General features: G+C 42.3%; 1 protein-coding gene across 17 annotated transcripts; it reads left to right on the forward strand.

The window, feature by feature from the left end:
• The first annotated feature begins 418 nt into the window (after positions 1 to 418).
• On the forward strand, positions 419 to 7,995 carry LOC125508708 (uncharacterized). 17 transcript variants are annotated; one of them, XR_015604608.1, is made up of 17 exons: positions 419 to 1,093; positions 1,199 to 1,371; positions 1,508 to 1,618; positions 1,755 to 1,865; positions 2,002 to 2,112; positions 2,249 to 2,359; positions 2,496 to 2,606; positions 2,743 to 2,853; positions 2,990 to 3,100; positions 3,237 to 3,312; positions 3,397 to 3,535; positions 4,698 to 4,941; positions 5,206 to 6,150; positions 6,239 to 6,451; positions 6,543 to 6,575; positions 7,110 to 7,257; positions 7,407 to 7,995. XR_015604608.1 is itself a non-coding variant. In XM_087525970.1 (11 exons), the coding sequence occupies exons 3-11, from the start codon at positions 1,550 to 1,552 to the stop codon at positions 3,401 to 3,403; spliced, it is 837 nt and encodes a 278-aa protein (XP_087382096.1). In that variant the 5' UTR covers positions 419 to 1,093; positions 1,199 to 1,371; positions 1,508 to 1,549; the 3' UTR covers positions 3,404 to 3,533. The 17 variants fall into 17 exon arrangements, 1 of the variants encoding a protein (XP_087382096.1); XR_015604601.1 differs by adding an exon at positions 3,745 to 3,883 and having other exon boundaries at positions 6,239 to 7,257; XR_015604605.1 differs by having other exon boundaries at positions 6,239 to 6,575.
• The last annotated feature ends 10,092 nt before the right edge of the window (positions 7,996 to 18,087 follow it).

Raw genomic sequence — 18,087 nt, forward strand, 5'->3', positions numbered from 1 at the left:
TGTGTCCCCAACACATCCAATACAATGATAGATTATATAGGTGCACTAGTTCGGCGAAGAGATGGTGATACAAGTGGTATATGGATGGTAGATAAAAATATTTGTAATCTGAAAATATAAAAACAGCAAAGTAACTAATGATAAAAGTGAGCGTAAACGGTATTGCAATGCGTTGAAACAAGGGCTAGGGTTCATACTTTCGCTAGTGCAAATTCCCTTAACAATAATAACATAATTGGATTACATAACTATCCCTCAACATGCAATAAAGAGTCACTCCAAAGTCATTAATAATGGAGAACGAACGAAAAGATCTCTACTTCTAATGGAGCAGTTGGTAGTCTCCACCGGTCAATTTTCGTCCGGTTTTTTTCGTAGGTTAACCCCACCAACACACGAAACCCGCTCCTCTCGATCCCGGTCTCTCTAGCCGTCGACCCTCGACCGTCTCCCTTCTCCTCTCTTTTTCCCGATCTAGATGGCGCCTCCCACCTCGGCGGGGCGGCGGCCTTGAGCGCCTCCAGCGCCCCCTGTATCTCCACGATCCCCTTCCTGCAGTCCTAGCCGCCCCTCTCTATTTCCTAACGGATCGCCGCTTAGGGTTCCGGCATGCCACCACCGCCTCCCGTGCTCCCTGCCACCGCCCCTGCATCTCAACCGCCGTCCGCCGGCCCACCACTCCTCCGTCGACCTCCCTCAATCTTTTGTCTATGGTTCCCCGCCTCCGCCTCCGCCTCCGCCGCCGTCGCCGGCGCCATCGCAAAATCCCAGGGCAGGTCAGGACTACAGGCTGGTGGTGCTTGTGTGGAGTCGCCGCCGCGGATGCCTAGGGTCGCCGCCACCGCCGCTGATCCTCACGGACGAAGCAGACGCCGGCGAACAGGGTAGGGCGTGGCCAACGAGGAGCAGCAGCCGGATTTGTGCACAATTGGCGGCAGATTTGCTGTTGCTGGCCCCTTATGCGCTCCTCCCCAATTGCAGAGATGGGGAGATTTTTGTGTGTGACTGGGTGATGCCGTTGATGTGCTGCTTCTACCAATGGAGGGTGTCTAATGTTGCTGCTGCTAATGCCTACACAGAGAGAGAGAGAGAGGTGTGATGCTAGCTTTGTGAGCGTGTGCCAACTCGTGCTACTGCTAATATTATTTTTAGATGTCCTACTATTGCTTCACATTTTGTACTTATGTGTATTATGCAGATTGTTGTGACGGAAAACATTGAGATCTAACAGAAGTACCCGCGCAGGCATTGCATTGGTTGAATGCAAAACATGAAAAAAAATATGAAAATTCTACTTCCAACTGAAAATGGTAACCGGCAAGCAGGTGGATCCACAACTTGGTGGATGGAATTTCAAGGCACACTGTTCAGGTATGGATACCATGATTTCTTCTGAAAATGCTCCTCGGTCAAGAAGATCGAGTTGTGTTCCATTTGTTAAAATTACTTAGAATCCACCTTGTTCGCGATGATCACTGAACTCATTACTTATGTGTGTTTCCGTCAGGTTAACCCCAATGCATGGACTGCAATCTACATCATCCGCCAAATGACGTACATCCAGGCAAGCAGGTGGATCCACAACTTGGTGGATGGAATTTCAAGGCACACTGTTCAGGTATGGATACCATGATTTCTTCTGAAAATGCTCCTCGGTCAAGAAGATCGAGTTGTGTTCCATTTGTTAAAATTACTTAGAATCCACCTTGTTCGCGATGATCACTGAACTCATTACTTATGTGTGTTTCCGTCAGGTTAACCCCAATGCATGGACTGCAATCTACATCATCCGCCAAATGACGTACATCCAGGCAAGCAGGTGGATCCACAACTTGGTGGATGGAATTTCAAGGCACACTGTTCAGGTATGGATACCATGATTTCTTCTGAAAATGCTCCTCGGTCAAGAAGATCGAGTTGTGTTCCATTTGTTAAAATTACTTAGAATCCACCTTGTTCGCGATGATCACTGAACTCATTACTTATGTGTGTTTCCGTCAGGTTAACCCCAATGCATGGACTGCAATCTACATCATCCGCCAAATGACGTACATCCAGGCAAGCAGGTGGATCCACAACTTGGTGGATGGAATTTCAAGGCACACTGTTCAGGTATGGATACCATGATTTCTTCTGAAAATGCTCCTCGGTCAAGAAGATCGAGTTGTGTTCCATTTGTTAAAATTACTTAGAATCCACCTTGTTCGCGATGATCACTGAACTCATTACTTATGTGTGTTTCCGTCAGGTTAACCCCAATGCATGGACTGCAATCTACATCATCCGCCAAATGACGTACATCCAGGCAAGCAGGTGGATCCACAACTTGGTGGATGGAATTTCAAGGCACACTGTTCAGGTATGGATACCATGATTTCTTCTGAAAATGCTCCTCGGTCAAGAAGATCGAGTTGTGTTCCATTTGTTAAAATTACTTAGAATCCACCTTGTTCGCGATGATCACTGAACTCATTACTTATGTGTGTTTCCGTCAGGTTAACCCCAATGCATGGACTGCAATCTACATCATCCGCCAAATGACGTACATCCAGGCAAGCAGGTGGATCCACAACTTGGTGGATGGAATTTCAAGGCACACTGTTCAGGTATGGATACCATGATTTCTTCTGAAAATGCTCCTCGGTCAAGAAGATCGAGTTGTGTTCCATTTGTTAAAATTACTTAGAATCCACCTTGTTCGCGATGATCACTGAACTCATTACTTATGTGTGTTTCCGTCAGGTTAACCCCAATGCATGGACTGCAATCTACATCATCCGCCAAATGACGTACATCCAGGCAAGCAGGTGGATCCACAACTTGGTGGATGGAATTTCAAGGCACACTGTTCAGGTATGGATACCATGATTTCTTCTGAAAATGCTCCTCGGTCAAGAAGATCGAGTTGTGTTCCATTTGTTAAAATTACTTAGAATCCACCTTGTTCGCGATGATCACTGAACTCATTACTTATGTGTGTTTCCGTCAGGTTAACCCCAATGCATGGACTGCAATCTACATCATCCGCCAAATGACGTACATCCAGGCAAGCAGGTGGATCCACAACTTGGTGGATGGAATTTCAAGGCACACTGTTCAGGTATGGATACCATGATTTCTTCTGAAAATGCTCCTCGGTCAAGAAGATCGAGTTGTGTTCCATTTGTTAAAATTACTTAGAATCCACCTTGTTCGCGATGATCACTGAACTCATTACTTATGTGTGTTTCCGTCAGGTTAACCCCAATGCATGGACTGCAATCTACATCATCCGCCAAATGACGTACATCCAGGCCCCTAAAGTGTCAATCTGTGATTACCTGTCTAAAAGGTGCTTGATTTCTTTCCCTTGGCTAATGTGGGCTCTGATCTTTTTTTCTTCTGGATTTGCTGTAGGGCATGAACAAAGCTTGATTGCTTGAATGGGCTTTGACCAGATTGTTGTTTTACTGGTCAGTTAGTTCATCGCAGACTCGAAGTACAGATGATCTGATGTCAGATTGTTCACACAACGATGTCCTTGCCACTTCTTTAGGTAAGATGCTATCAATCGTGGCTGATGTTCGATTGTTTAACACACAGTGTTTTTGCCTACCATGTTGTATGATAGTTTCAGTTATTATAGTTTCAGTTATTAATTGGAACAAATAACCAGGGGAGCTGTCTAGCTAATACTTGGTACTGAACTGTACTTACTATGCAATGATTTTATTTTTTCTAAAGAAAACTTGAATTTGATGCCAGGTTATTCCCAAAAGAACACAGAATGAACGGATGGCTGGACTCGTTTCCTCACGCATGAAATGTGCCTGGCATTAGCAAACATCACAAAAAACAAAACCAGCTCATTTTATGCTAGCACATAACCTTACGTACAGTTAAAGTATTGAAATGAAGACTACTGGACAATGCAGAGCAATTTATTTTCCTTTCCTTTGTTGCATACTTTGAATCAAGTTAAATTTCCCGTGTCTGCCTGAGAGAAAACCATGCTTGTGTTTTTAAGAAATCGAGCAAGACACCGTCCTTGTTAAAAAAAGATACATACCAATGATTGTTTTCTCATGTTATGTTGGCAATCTCGAGTCTCTGTGCTGCTTTGCAGCGAGATTTATATTTTATGAGATCTGCCTCTGTCTTTCTTGAAAATAATTGAGCTTTTGTTTGAGTTGCCAACAACTTTTGTCAATGTAGCAGTATTTTTTTCAAGTCTGTCTGAAGAGGGCACAAGTATATTCACACAGATAAAATGATGGTGATTAACCGACCAAGCTACCTCCATTGAGTCTACCTTTTAGAGCTTCACAGTTAAATGTAGCATTGTGGTTACAATTGTGGCTACTATTTTTAAGACTACAATTGTGGCTACTTGCAAAGATATTGTTTTGAGTTTCTACTTTTTGGTTCAGCTTGTTTGGTTTTCAGTAGCTGGTCACTTTATCATTTAAAAATTTCAGTAAGATGTTTCTACATCCCATTCTTGAATGTTCCTGGTTTCATATCCATGGTATCCGCTTTAATTCATGTTCATGGTTCACTCACGATGTGTTTCTTTCATCCTCTCGGTCTTACCATTTTGTTCTACTTGCTTTACCTTCTAGGTTCTTCCAGTAGTTGTTTTGTTCCTTTCTGTCGAAGCTGTTCTGTCACACTTTTTATGCTTTTACAGTGTCCTAATAAAAGTTTTGTGTGTGCAGATAATTTGTTGCTTAGTACAAACTGTAAGAAGCTGAAGCTTACTGATTTTGGGCTTGCACGAGAGGAAACTACAACTGAAATGATGACAACTGAAACTGAGACATACTGATGGATGGCCACAGAGGTTATACATCACTCTTTTCTGTAAGAAGCTGAAGCTTACTGATTTTGGGCTTGCACGAGAGGAAACTACGACTGAAATGATGACAACTGAAACTGACACATACTGATGGATGGCCAGAGGTTATACATCACTCTTTTTAGATACTGATAGTCAATATTAATAATTTATGAACTGAAGCCAAAACAAAATGGTTTCTAGCTGTAGTTTCTCGAGTTTATGCTTGAAATTATACTTTGATTTGTATGCCCTCTTGATAATTTCCTGGCTGAAGTTTTTAGAACTCATTGATTTGAGGACCTTCTACTTGTTACAAAGAGAAATCTGATGCTAAGCACTGATTTCTGTGAATCCAAAACCTGACGCTTTGTCTTATATTGTTCCAGTTATACAATACTGTCACACTTCAACGTGGTTAAAAAATCACTACACAAACAAAGTGGATGTTTACAGCTTTGGCATCATCCTGTCGGAGTTGCTGGCCAATAAAATGCCATTAGAAGGCATGTTGATTTTGCAAGCTGCATATATATGTTGCTGCTACGGAATGATGCCACTTCCTAGAATGTAGTCTGCACCTAATTACTGAGGTACGCAACCATAATGTTGTAGGAATCACTATTTTCTTGCGAGTTTCAAGTGGATATTTGAATCGGTCTTTTCTTGTAACTGAAATTGGTTGCTCGTATTTCTTCATACTGTTTAGCATTCTGATGATGTGATCTGTTGCATACCTAAAATATATCAAAATATTTTTTGTGATTTGAATAATCAACATTGAATCTTGTTGTACTTCTTTTATGAGGTCTGATGGAAACTGCAATGGGCTGTAACGCATATAAGTGAATGAAACAAATAATTAAGAACATCAGGTCGAAGCGGTTGTAGCCCATAGCTTCACACATGTGCATTTGTTTAACAAATTAAAATTGACCATGAGTTTTTACTATTAATTGATGGCTCGAGGGAAGAGACAGCGGCATATTCTTCGTTGAAATCAGGTGTGGGCTTTTGATTAATTAGACCCTACTTGTCTTGTCTCATTGCATGTCACCCAATTTCGTTGTCTTCGGGGAATAGATGATGACACATGGACACCATTCGGTGGCAGTTTGATGTTTTTCAGGAATGAATTCCACCCGTTATTCAATACTACTATGAGAAAAGTAGGGAAATGCTCACCCTCTGCAAAATGTACTGGTTCGTCTTGCGGTCTCACCCCCAAAAACAGAGGAGAGGAGCAGGGAGCTCCTCCCCCACACTCGTCGGCTCCAAGGAGCCCCGCCGCCATGCATGGAGATGAGGATCAGGGAGCTCCGCCGCCGCGCAAGGTTATATCCATTGTTGCATCTTGTAATTATAAATTTGGAATAAATCATGCAATTGGCATTTATATATGTTTTACTGTCTTTTTTGTAGGCAAACCAAGTCTGCAACATTTGAATATTATACTCAGTCAGTTGCTCGACTACTTGTAGTCCTATTACTTGAGACTATACTTGGTCAGCTGCCATGTACATTATTCTGACATAAATGACACCATGTATAAGTGCAAGTCAGAAGGAACTGGCCATCTAAAAAGATGTCAAATTAGTTTTGTACATGCTTCAGTACTGCAAGTTGGAGGAGCAGGTAAGTATACATCAAAAGAAAGTACTGCTTCAGTACTGACCATCTAAAAAGATGTCTAATTAGTGTGCACGAATCATGTTAAAACCTGCAGTACCTACCTGCGCATTGATACTCATACCTGAAGGTGATAAAAGTTGCATCTTGAGATTCAATTCTTTGATTTATGATGCTCAGCCATATGCACAATGAGAACATATATCCTTCTTACTAATCTCTTTTTCTTTAAGTTGAAACTATTTCTTTGTTACTTGGTGTATGTGAAGTGCAACCATAGTCCTGTCACAAACTTGTTTGAGGATGGCAAAAGACTGGCCTTTTGCGGGACAGAGAAAAGACCGGTTTATTTTATTTTAACACAACATAGCAAGCTCAATATATATTAGTTAGCACATGGCTGATAACTGATAACTGTAATAATATTATTGGAGAGTATTTCCTATCAGATAACTAAACTTAACATCACATCTCTTGATTTTTGTTTGTCCTTCTGAGAACCTTAGAACCCTGCTTGGAAGACTATTTAACCCGTCATTTTTCTGTTTATTGTTCAAAATTGCTTCAGTTAACATGATCATGAACACACAGGCTGTATATTTATTTTAATCTTGTGTATTTGTGACCTCACTTTTTATGCGTTCTGCTGGCATGTCCTTTCTAGGAGGGCATAAAATGTTTTTCCAATTTTCCTTCCACCATTTGGTAACCCTTTGCGGAATGGTTTGGGGAGGTTTGCAACATTGTCTACTCATCTGATGGGAAATCTATTTGTTCTCTATCGCGTGACTCGCTTTGGAACTGATGCAGAGGTACTCTTCTTTGCCTGGGTGTTGTATGTGGTTCAGTTTGCTTAATCTGGTTTGGTTTACACTGATCTTGCTTGCTTAGTTTTTGAGTGTATAACCACTTTGTAGATCCTGCTATTTAATCAATGGATGCAACCCATGGGGGCATGCAGATGATGGCGAGGCATCATGTTGCGGTGACAGCGAGGAAAGTAACCTGGATGAAGGCAGCGGCAACGGTTGGCTGTCGACGAAAGCGGCGCGGGGATGGGGGAGGTGGGTGGCAAGGGATGATTGGGAGGTGAATGGCAGCCGAGGAGACGGAGCAGCGGCAAGATTGGACGAGCTCGCCTTCGGAGTGCGTCCGAGGCAAGATGTCCTTTCCGGGTTGGCCGAGGGCTTCCTTGTGTGTTTATTATTTCCGGCAGAAGTGGTGAACATGCAGGGTTAAAGCGTTTTCTTTTGCCCAAGGGGAGGGTAGAAAACAAAAAAAAATCAGAGGGGGATGGGGAGGTGTGTGGTGGGAGGGGTGGCAACCCTCGAAGCAAGGTTGGTAGGAGCAGACTGTCATGAACTAAAGTTCATTTGTTTACTGACATTTGCATATTGTTCATCCTTTTGTTATTGAATTTGGAAACACGTGTAAGGTTTCCATATCTTGAAATTACGAATACTGAGAAGTGCAAGCCTTTCTCTTTTAGAAAATTAGGGAATTGGCTCACACACTATTAAATAATTTGATGCACTCTTTCTTTTTTTAAATGGTTAGGACTTAGGAGTAACAAGTGAAGGCTTCTATTTTGGATCAGTTCCTTTATTGCATAGTTTGATAACAATTTCTTAATGATTATTAGAATGATACGCAAACATATGAATGCTCTCCATAGTTAGATTAAATCACTTCTGCAGCCTGCAATTGTAGTAAAAAGAAATTCTGGTTCAAGCTAATATAAATTATTCAGATTCTACCATGTATATACTTACAAACTAAAAGAGAAAGTAACCACATAATGATATATTTGTCTCTCCCAAGGCAGCTATCCGGTTCTAGCGCATGGGTTAAGGACTACAACTTCGCTATTGAACCACCACGAGGAGGCCACCGTGGAGATGGACCAGGTTGTCGGTTAAGTCAACACCCACCTAGGACTAATGTACACATATTTTAGTTAAGCAGGCCTTTGTTTCAGTTAGATTTTTCGTATATACACAAAAAATTTCCCTTCACATTTCTTGCAAGCACAGAAATATTATCTTTCTTGCCGGCGAATAATAAGAGAGAGCAATACTGTCATTGCGCTATAGGCATCTTGTAAATAATACATGTAATATGACATCTCTCACGACAAGTGAGGCACATTTCATTTTAGAATCAGAGATACAACACAGTATCATATTTCACGAAATGATAAGACTTTTGAAGCTAAAATGATGGAGAGCAAGCGGGTGAAGTGAGGAAGTTGAGGGTTGGAAGGGTTGCCTTGTTTACAAGGAGTTGGTTTGTAAGGAGACATGATGATTGTCACACATAAAAACAAATGAGATAATGGTATGTGTCCCTATGTAAATAGAACCTTATGCCATCATGAACGACATACATTTGGGTTTGTAGTTTTGTTTATTCCATGGCAATGCACATGCATTAAACATTACTCCCTCCGTTCCTAAATATTTGTCTTTCTAGACATTTTAAATGATTACTACATACGGATGTATGTAGACATATTTAAAGTGTAGATTCACTCATTTTGCACCGTATGTGGTCACTTGTTGAAATGCCTAGAAAGACAAGTATTTAGGAACAGAGGGAGTATATAGCATGGTCAGAGATGAATAACTCAAGACTCGTAATTTCACCACCATTTCCAAATGCAAGTTTGTTGGGAAGTCAAAGTCATGCGCTAGATTGAGAGTGGAGGCATGCGGCAGAGAGGTTTTCTCAGGGTGGCATGATGGTCATTAGAGAATGTTTGTTTAACTACCATCATTTTTTGTCATTTTTTACTCTATATATCAGCATACAGTTATCTTACTAGAATTTGTATGCCCGCATTATTATTTGGTAGAAACAAGTGGGAATACCACAATTAACTGGGAGAAGTTTCATGAATGAGTGTTTCTCCTTATATTTCTTCTGGGCATTAGAACATTATATTTGTTGAGGTTGAAGAATAAGGAGAGTTAAACTTGCCATAAAACAACATGCATCTTTCACTAATCGCAAATAAGAAATTCAATACACCATCATCCTTCAAGGTAGTGATAATCGTCTCATTTTCGAATCAGATATATAATACGCCATCATCTCTCGGAGTATGTGAGGACCTTTTCATAGATTTGCTAAAGTTTAGAAAAGATGCCAAGCAATGGTACGGTGAGATGACACTTTGTCTTTTATATTTTTTAATATATGTTTACTTTTGAAGGTTAGAGATAAAAACATATGACATAAAAAATGTTGAATGACAAAGTCACGGACTTACCTACGATCAACTAGACTCGAAACTCATCAAGTTTTACACAATGAGATGCATACAAATAATTTTTATTCCTTGTATATATGTTGCACATGATAATACAAAAGGTGTATTTCTATATATGTTTACTTTTGCAGGTATAAGAGAGGTAGAAATGGATTATGTCGATGTTCAGAAAGAATCCATAGACAAGGGTCCCGAGGCAATGTCGTACAATCAGGAACAAGCTAAAAGCCCGTGGCAACGCACGGGCATTCTACTAGTTATGGTAGGGTACGAAACCACCTCAAAGTTATTCTTTTCAATCAATCCGTTGGGCTATTCCTATAAGTGTACAAACAGCCCTAGAGTTCGTACTAGAATAACACCTTAAGACACAAATCAACCAAAACCCTAATGTCACCTAGATACTCCAATGTCACCTCAAGTATCCGTGGGTATGATTATACGATATGCATCACACAATCTCAGATTCATCTATTCAACCAACACATAGAACCTCAAAGAGTGCCCCAAAGTTTCTACCGGAGAATCACGACGAAAACATGTGCCAATCCCTATGCATAGGTTCATGTGCGGAACTCTCAAGTTGATCACCAAAACATACATCAAGTGAATCACGTGATATCCCATTGTCACCACAGATACGCACGGCAAGACATACATCAAGTATTCTCAAATCTTTAAAAACTCAATCCGATAAGATAACTTCAAAGGGGAAACTCAATCCATTATAAGAGAGTAGAGGGGGGAGAAAATATCATAAGATCCAACTATAATAGCAAAGCTCGCGATACATCAAGATCGTATCACCTCAAGAACACGAGAGAGAGAGAGAGAGATCAAACACATAGCTACTGGTACATACCCTCAGCCCCGAGGGAGAACTACTCCCTCCTCGTCATCGAGAGCACCGGGATGATGAAGATGGCCACCGGAGAAGGATTGCCCCCTCTGCCAGGGTGCCGAAACGGGTCTAGATTGGCTTTCGGTGGCTACGGAGGCTTCTGGCGGCGGAACTCCCGATCTATTGTGCTCCCCGATCGTTTTAGGGTATATGGGTATATATAGGAGGAAGAGGTACGTCAGGGGAGCCACGAGGGGCCCACGAGGGTGGAGGGCGCGCCCAGGGGGATGGGCGCGCCCCCCTACCTCGTGGCTTCCTCGAAGCTCCCTTGACGTGGACTCCAAGTCTCCCGGGTTGCTTTCGTTCCAAAAATAAGTTCAGTGAAGTTTCAGGTTAATTGGACTCCGTTTGATTTTCCTTTTCTGCGATACTCTAAAACAAGGAAAAAACAGAAACTGGCACTGGGCTCTGGGTTAATAGGTTAGTCCCAAAAATCATATAAAATAGCATATAAATGCATATAAAACATCCAAGGTTGATAATATAATAGCATGGAACAATAAAAAATTATAGATACGTTGGAGACGTATCATTCATCTTATCAATATGTGGCCTAGTCGCACAATAGCTAATGAAACTCCCACAGAACGCCTTCTACATGTCACACCTGATTATTCTACTCTTCGTATTTTGGGTGTGCTTGTTGGCCGAATCTTCGTCCTTACAACACTCGCAAACTCATGTTTTGATCTCAACAATGTGTCTTCCTTGGCTATAGTGCTCAACACAAGGGTGTCAAGTGCCTTGATGTTTCTTCCGGTCGTGTGTATATCTCCCGTGATGTCGTGTTTGACGAAACACAGTTTCCCTTTGCCAAACTACACCCCAATGCCGGTGCTCTACTTCGAAAAGAGATTCTTCTCCTTCCTCCAAATTTATCTGGAGTTGCTTGTGTGGGCAATGATGATTGTAGTTATCCAATATTGACTAACTCTTCTAACCTTTTATCTGAGACTATTGCTATAGGAACAAACAATGCTGAAAACGCATGTCAAAACGATGCCACTTTTGAAGAAAATGGTGCACCTATGCGTTTTGTGGCTGCCACGGAAAATTTGGTGCGGTCTCCTTCGGGATCTGCGTCCCTGACTACGTCAGGGCCGACTGGATCGGCTTGGGGATCAGCGCCTCGTCAGGCGGCGGCCAGCCCCACGTGCACGTCTGCTTCGCCCCCGTCTCGTGTCGCCACGCGGCGGTCTGCGGTTGTGTCGTCCCTTGTGGACGTCCCGCACCAATCAGCTCTGGGGGCCCAGCCGACAGCGCGGTTCGCGGCAGACCCCTACGTCTACGTCAGGCGGGCGATTGCGCCTGGCTCCCGATCCGCGACGGATGCGCCGACTGCACCCGGATCTTCTGTGGCAGCTCCGTCGTCCCCGGCTATTCGCTCGACCACAGAAGATCCATCGGGCGTGGATAGCCCAGCCGCCTCCTCGGGATTGGATTACTCGATCCAGGAGCCTGTCGGTGCATCTGCCGCTGGCTCTGCTGACTCTCCAGCACCTGGATCCTCTATGCATACACAGGCTCCTACACCACCACTTACACGTCTTCGAGCAGGTGTTATTCAACCTACAAATTATAAGATTAAATTTGGCTTAGCCGTTTCCGCAGGAGAACCACACACCTATCAAGAGGCTCTTGATGATCCAGACTGGAAGAAAGCTATGGATGTCGAGTTTCAGGCTCTTCAGAGAAATAACACATGGCATTTGGTTCCGTCACGTCTAGGTAAAAATGTGATTGACTACAAGTGGGTGTTTAGGATAAAAAGAAAGTCTGATGGGACAATAGATCGATATAAAGCTAGGCTTGTTGCTAAAGGTTTCAAACAACGATATGGCATTGATTATGAGGATACTTTTAGTCCAGTTGTCAAGGCTGCCACTATCCGTCTTGTGTTGTCTATTGTTGTATCAAAAGGATGGAGTCTTAGACAACTAGATGTGCAGAATGAGTTTCTTCATGGTGTTCTAGAAGAGGAAGTATATATGAAGCAACCTCCTGGGTTTGAAGATAAAAGTAAACCATCTTATGTTTGCAGACTTGACAGGTCTCTCTATGGACTAAAACAGGCTCCTAGAGCGTGGTATTCTCGATTGAGTACAAAGTTGTATCAGCTTGGTTTTGTTCCCTCTAAGTCTGATACATCACTGTTTATTTACAATAAGTCAAATACTTCCATTTTTGTGCTGATCTATGTGGATGACATTATTGTTACAAGCTCGTCAGAAGAAGCAGTGAAATCTCTCTTGTCAGATTTAAACTCAGAATTTGCTCTCAAAGATCTAGGTGATTTGCACTATTTTTTAGGTGTTGAGGTCAAGAGAAATATGCAACTGATCTTTTGAGCAGAGTTGGATTGCAGGGTTGCAAACCTTCTCCAATACCATTGTCCAGTTCTGAGAAACTTTCTCTTGCTGAAGGAGAGCCTTTGAGTCAAGAGAATGGCTCCAAATATAGAAGCTTGGTTGGTGCGCTTCAATACTTGACTCTTACTAGGCTAGATATTTCCTTTGCAGTAAATAAGGTTTGTCAGTATCTTCATGCACCAACTACTGCACACTGGACTGCAGCGAAACGTATACTGAGATATGTGAGAAATACTTTGAGTGTTGGACTCACTTTCAGCAAGTCATCATCTACTCTTGTTAGTGCGTTTTCTGATTCTGATTGGGCAGGTTGCTTAGATGGTAGAAGATCAACTGGTGGTTTTGCAGTTTTCTTTGGTCCTAATTTGATCTCATGGTGTGTAAAGAAACAAGCTACTGTTTCCAGATCCAGCACTGAGGCAGAGTATAAAGCACTGGCCAATGCAACAACAGAGATCATCTGGGTAAAGTCTATGCTTAAGGAACTTGGAATATTTCATACCCAAACTCCATGCCTTTGGTGTGATAATCTTGGTGCTACATACTTGTCTGTCAATCCTGTCTTTCATGTAAGAACCAAACATATTGAGATTGATTATCATTTTGTGAGGGAAAGAGTTGCTAATAAGGAGTTGGAAATTCGATTTGTTCACTCAAAAGACCAAGTTGCAGATGGGTTTACGAAGGCCTTGGCTACAAGATCATTTGAGGAGTTCAAGCGTAATCTAAACTTGAGAAGTTCAGATTAAGGGAGGGTGTTAAACGATACATATTGCGTGCATCAACAGGTGACTTGCGTAGCACATATACATAGCTAGGGATAGTATTTTCTTCTAGTTTAAACCTGTTGGACTCTATCTCGATCTCTCTCTCTGTAATCTCGATCTCCCTCTCTGTAATACTCCTGTCCGGTTACATCTCTAACCGGATGTCTTGTATCTCACGCATACATCAATATATACACCTGCGGGCTCCTTGTTCGGGGGTTGAGACGTTTTCATCAATCTTTACATCGGGCGCTGCATTTATAAAGCGCGCCGGACGCGCGTGTCAAAACTAGCGCGCGCGGCCACTTTTTCACGCGCGTGATTTTTTTCTGCGCGCCTGAGTTCCCCGCCATCGCTGGAGCTCGCAAAATTGCCCCGCGCACGCTAAGACCTTCTTTTACTGCGCACGTGGGTTTTTTGCAGCCACTGTTGAAGTTGCTCTAAGACGAGTACAAACTCTAAAACACACGGCAAAGGAGGGGACATCGGCTTACAGCGCTGCACGGCGAAGCAGGGAACAGAAACTGTTGATCATACTTCTGAATCTCTCCCAGCCTGCTTCTTCGTCATGTCAATTTCTAACTGAGTTCAATACATTAGAAGCGGTTTCAGTAAACCTCACAGTCTCTTCCTATAACCTAATAATGTCTGGTAAATAATACTCCCTCCGTAAACTAATATAAAAACGTTTAGAATAATAAAATAGTAAACGTTAATAGCGGGAGTACTCCCTCCATAAAAAAATATAAGAGCGTTTAGATCACTTCAGGTGTCAGTTGGTATATCTGGGCATTGTCCATACCTGAATATGTTGTTACTCTTGATTAATCCAAGTTACCGGAATACTCCCTCTGTAAAGAAATAAGTAGTAGCGCTGATATACGAACTGACAAGGAAGAATGCTCCTGAACAGTAACTGTATGTATGTGTCCCTATTTTAGCTAACCATGACTCGGTTAACAATAAAGCGACTCCGGAAATTCCATGCGATGATTAGCGATTAGCTGAACTGTCCATCAATCAGCAACTGAACTACCGAAATCGTAGCCAACCACTGAAGAGCCTTTCTTTTCTTTCCAACAGAGGCTGAAGAGCCTTTCTGAAGGTGCTGTAGTATTTCAGGCTAAAACATGGCAGTTTGAAAAGCCAGCAGTTGCTGGATCTTTCAAACAAAAAAAAACACATGGCAGTTTGTCAAAATACACAACTTTGTTCTTTTTTCTGTTGGTCGGAAAAGGCTTGGGTTGTTAGAGCTGTCTGCACACACTCAGTGGCGGAGCCAGGAAAAAAGGATGAGGAGGGCCGAGTGTTGCTGAGCCTCGTCAGGGAGGGCCAGCCCACCATAATACACCATTTTCATAGCAAATAATCACTTGTTCAGATGTATATTAGGCTTAAATCAGTTGTATTAGGGGGGGCCAGGGCCCCTGCTGGTCCCCCCCTGTCTCCGCCACTGTGCACACTTGTCTGTCAACTCAAGCAACCTAACAGAAAGCATTTCCTGCAGATAACAAAGGTTTCTGCAAGAAGTAACCGTTTGATAAGGACTTCACCTGTAACATCACATGGTTGAAATTATTGCCAGAAGAGAATAAAAGTACTGTATGACCTTTTCTCACATGAAAGAAACTCAAGTTATAATGAATTTAGTTGTTCGCCTGTTCGAAGCCTGCCGTACTATAACTTTGAGACGATACTTCTCAAGTTATTTTCAGATAAAAGCAGCGAATGCAGACGGAAACACACGAATAAATTGTCCCGGAAAGTTCTGTAAAAGCATGAATAGATCGTAGAAGCTCCCAACCCTCAAGTTATCACCATCCTTTTCCTTAAACCCACCTGCTAATGTTGCATTTTGCCAAGCCGAGTGCTCTCAGCTCTGAATTCTGTTTGATCAGAAGAGGTGCACTATTACTGGGTCAATGCAAATGTTAGAATAAATCACTATCTAGATGGCTGTAGAATCTTGTTCTCTCCGTCGTACCTTCCCTAGCTCGCCTTATATGCTCGGTCCGAGTGGTTGGCACGGCCGAATAGGAGATGGTCTTCCTTATCTTTCCTGGACCTGCGGAGTCCGGGTGCCGTATCCTCATCAACTGTGCACTACTCATCAACAAGATTTTGTTCGCTAATAAACCGCAATGTACTTAGTTGCAAATGGTTAATTGTGTGGACCGCTGCAATGAGTCAATGCAAATGCTTCCTACCTCATTGATGTTGAGGTTTTAGCAACAAAGCTCCAGTAAAGCACTATCTTCAAATGATGCCGTGTGGTCTAGCTTACTTAAAGGCATGATGGTACTGACAGCCATATGCAACTCCCTGAACCAATTCTAGCACTCCCAGGCAAGTTTGGTGGATCATTTAAGTTTGGTCCATCACAAAAGCAGTGATCATTGTATCAAGCTCTGCAACAAATATGACAATCTGTTAAACTTGATGGCGCCATTGCTTCGATTATTTCAATCAAGAAGTTTAAGCTGCCTTTTAGTTTGGTCATTGATCAGTGCCTCTAGTGTTTAAAATCTAAAATCACTGGACGACTGATGTTTGCCATGTGGTCACCATCTGCTTGCTGGTTCCCAACACTACTGCATCATAATTTGCATTCAGCTATTTGAGCTCACCACCACACCAATTAAATCAATCATTTACACCACCTCACTCAATGTTGCTCGCCCAAGATCTTCCACACATGTTGAACCTCACAACTTTGTCGATTGTTCAGGATACAAAACATGCCTGATGATTACGGTACACTCAGTTACGATATAGATTTGCTAGCAGGTAGAAGTTGAAGAAAATGATTCTGGGGCATACAATACATGCACCAACATGTGAAACATCCTTTCAGTTCAAAGGACAAGAAGTGGGGTGCCAGGGAGTTGTTAAATGCCTCCAAATTATCATCATGCTACACCTAAGCATCACACTAGAATATTTGTGGATCTTTTCCACCAAGAAAATCACTTTTTAATGGAAATAGCATGTTCCTTCCATGTCAAGATTGATGCTTTTCTTGACATTTTGACTTTAAATTGCCTTGAATTGCAAGAAACCAGCTGAAGCAAAAGGGGGTTGGGTGTTTTCCTTTCCTACTGAAGCTATGAACAGTATTTTCACTTGCATTTGTGGTGGTTGGCACATGCCAGCCAATCGCAGCTCTTTGGAAGTGAATCATTTGATGTGCCAGGAATTTGTTTGCTGAAGGGGGCAACCTTTTGCGATTCTTCAACATTCTGAAACATAGATGATTTAGTTACCCAGTCAGAATTACTTTACTGATAAGTAATAATATTTAAGTATAATTCATCGAGCCGAATCCACAGTTCACGACGCGGAGCGTTTAGAACCCATCGATGCCCTTTGTCACTACTTACTATTTTCTGATGTGCATCACATCTACTATGTTCTTTGCTAAGTAGTACAAGCAACAGAGGAAGACCATCTAGATGTACTAGTACATTTCGCCTCACAAATGGCAATGGTCAAGTAACGAATTTGCAGTATCCAAAAATTTGCAGGCACAAACCGAACAACTCCTACCAAACAAAAGACCAATTAACCTAGCAGTAAACACCCACGGTTAACTAGTAAGTTAGTTAGTTAGTTAGCTAGTTATGCTAGAAAAGCATGGATGCAAAGAGAAAGATTCATATTAAATAGTCAAAAAGAAGGGAAAAAGTAAAGGTGTAGAACAGACAACCCTTTGTTGTCATGAGGGGCCTTGGATTCGGAAAGGTTTCTTGCTGGAACAGATTTCTGAATCAAGCCTGACATTGGCTGTAAACAACATGAAACGAAAGCTAAGGATCCTTTTAATCGTTGATTAGTCGCGACGTACTATGTGGGAGTGGGAGTGTGGGACTGGTGGCTCCACTGGGAATCAGCATAATTGGAAGGAAGCTCGGCACAATTTGAGACTGATTAATAATGCAGATGAAAGCAACCTCTAGCTCACAACCGCCTTTGTTTAATCCTACTACTACTTAGCAAAGCAGAGATCGTTATCACAGTCAATATGGCACTCATCGCTAGCTGATCTCGGAAGGGTAGGTCTTATGATGGAGTTGAGTAGGTCTCATCATCCTCTGGGAAAGGCTTAACTTGTGATGGAAGCATCATCACAGGCTTACTAAAGCTAACCGCGCCGACTTAACATTCCACCACATCGATCGGTAGGTAAGCCAAAAGAAAAGTTGGCAAACAAAAAAATTTACTCCTCAGAATCAACGCAGTCATTTGGATCAACCGGTTGTTTGCTTTCCAATCCAACCAGAGAAACAAGTGGACTGCCTGCCTGCCTGCCAGTGCCCCTATATAAGGGGAGCTGG

This window comes from Triticum urartu, chromosome 5A, assembly GCF_056163025.1.
Source record: "Triticum urartu cultivar PI428250 chromosome 5A, HENAU_Tu73, whole genome shotgun sequence".
NCBI classification, from domain to species: Eukaryota; Viridiplantae; Streptophyta; class Magnoliopsida; order Poales; family Poaceae; genus Triticum; species Triticum urartu.

What these genes read in the sequence shown, in the direction of transcription:
- LOC125508708 (XM_087525970.1), top strand. Translation starts at nt 1,550, where the DNA reads ATGACGTACATCCAGGCAAGCAGGTGGATCCACAACTTGGTGGATGGA. An exon ending in TTTCAAGGCACACTGTTCAG is followed by an intron (nt 1,866 to 2,001) that starts GTATGGATACCA and finishes TGTTTCCGTCAG; the next exon opens with GTTAACCCCAATGCATGGAC. An exon ending in TTTCAAGGCACACTGTTCAG is followed by an intron (nt 2,113 to 2,248) that starts GTATGGATACCA and finishes TGTTTCCGTCAG; the next exon opens with GTTAACCCCAATGCATGGAC.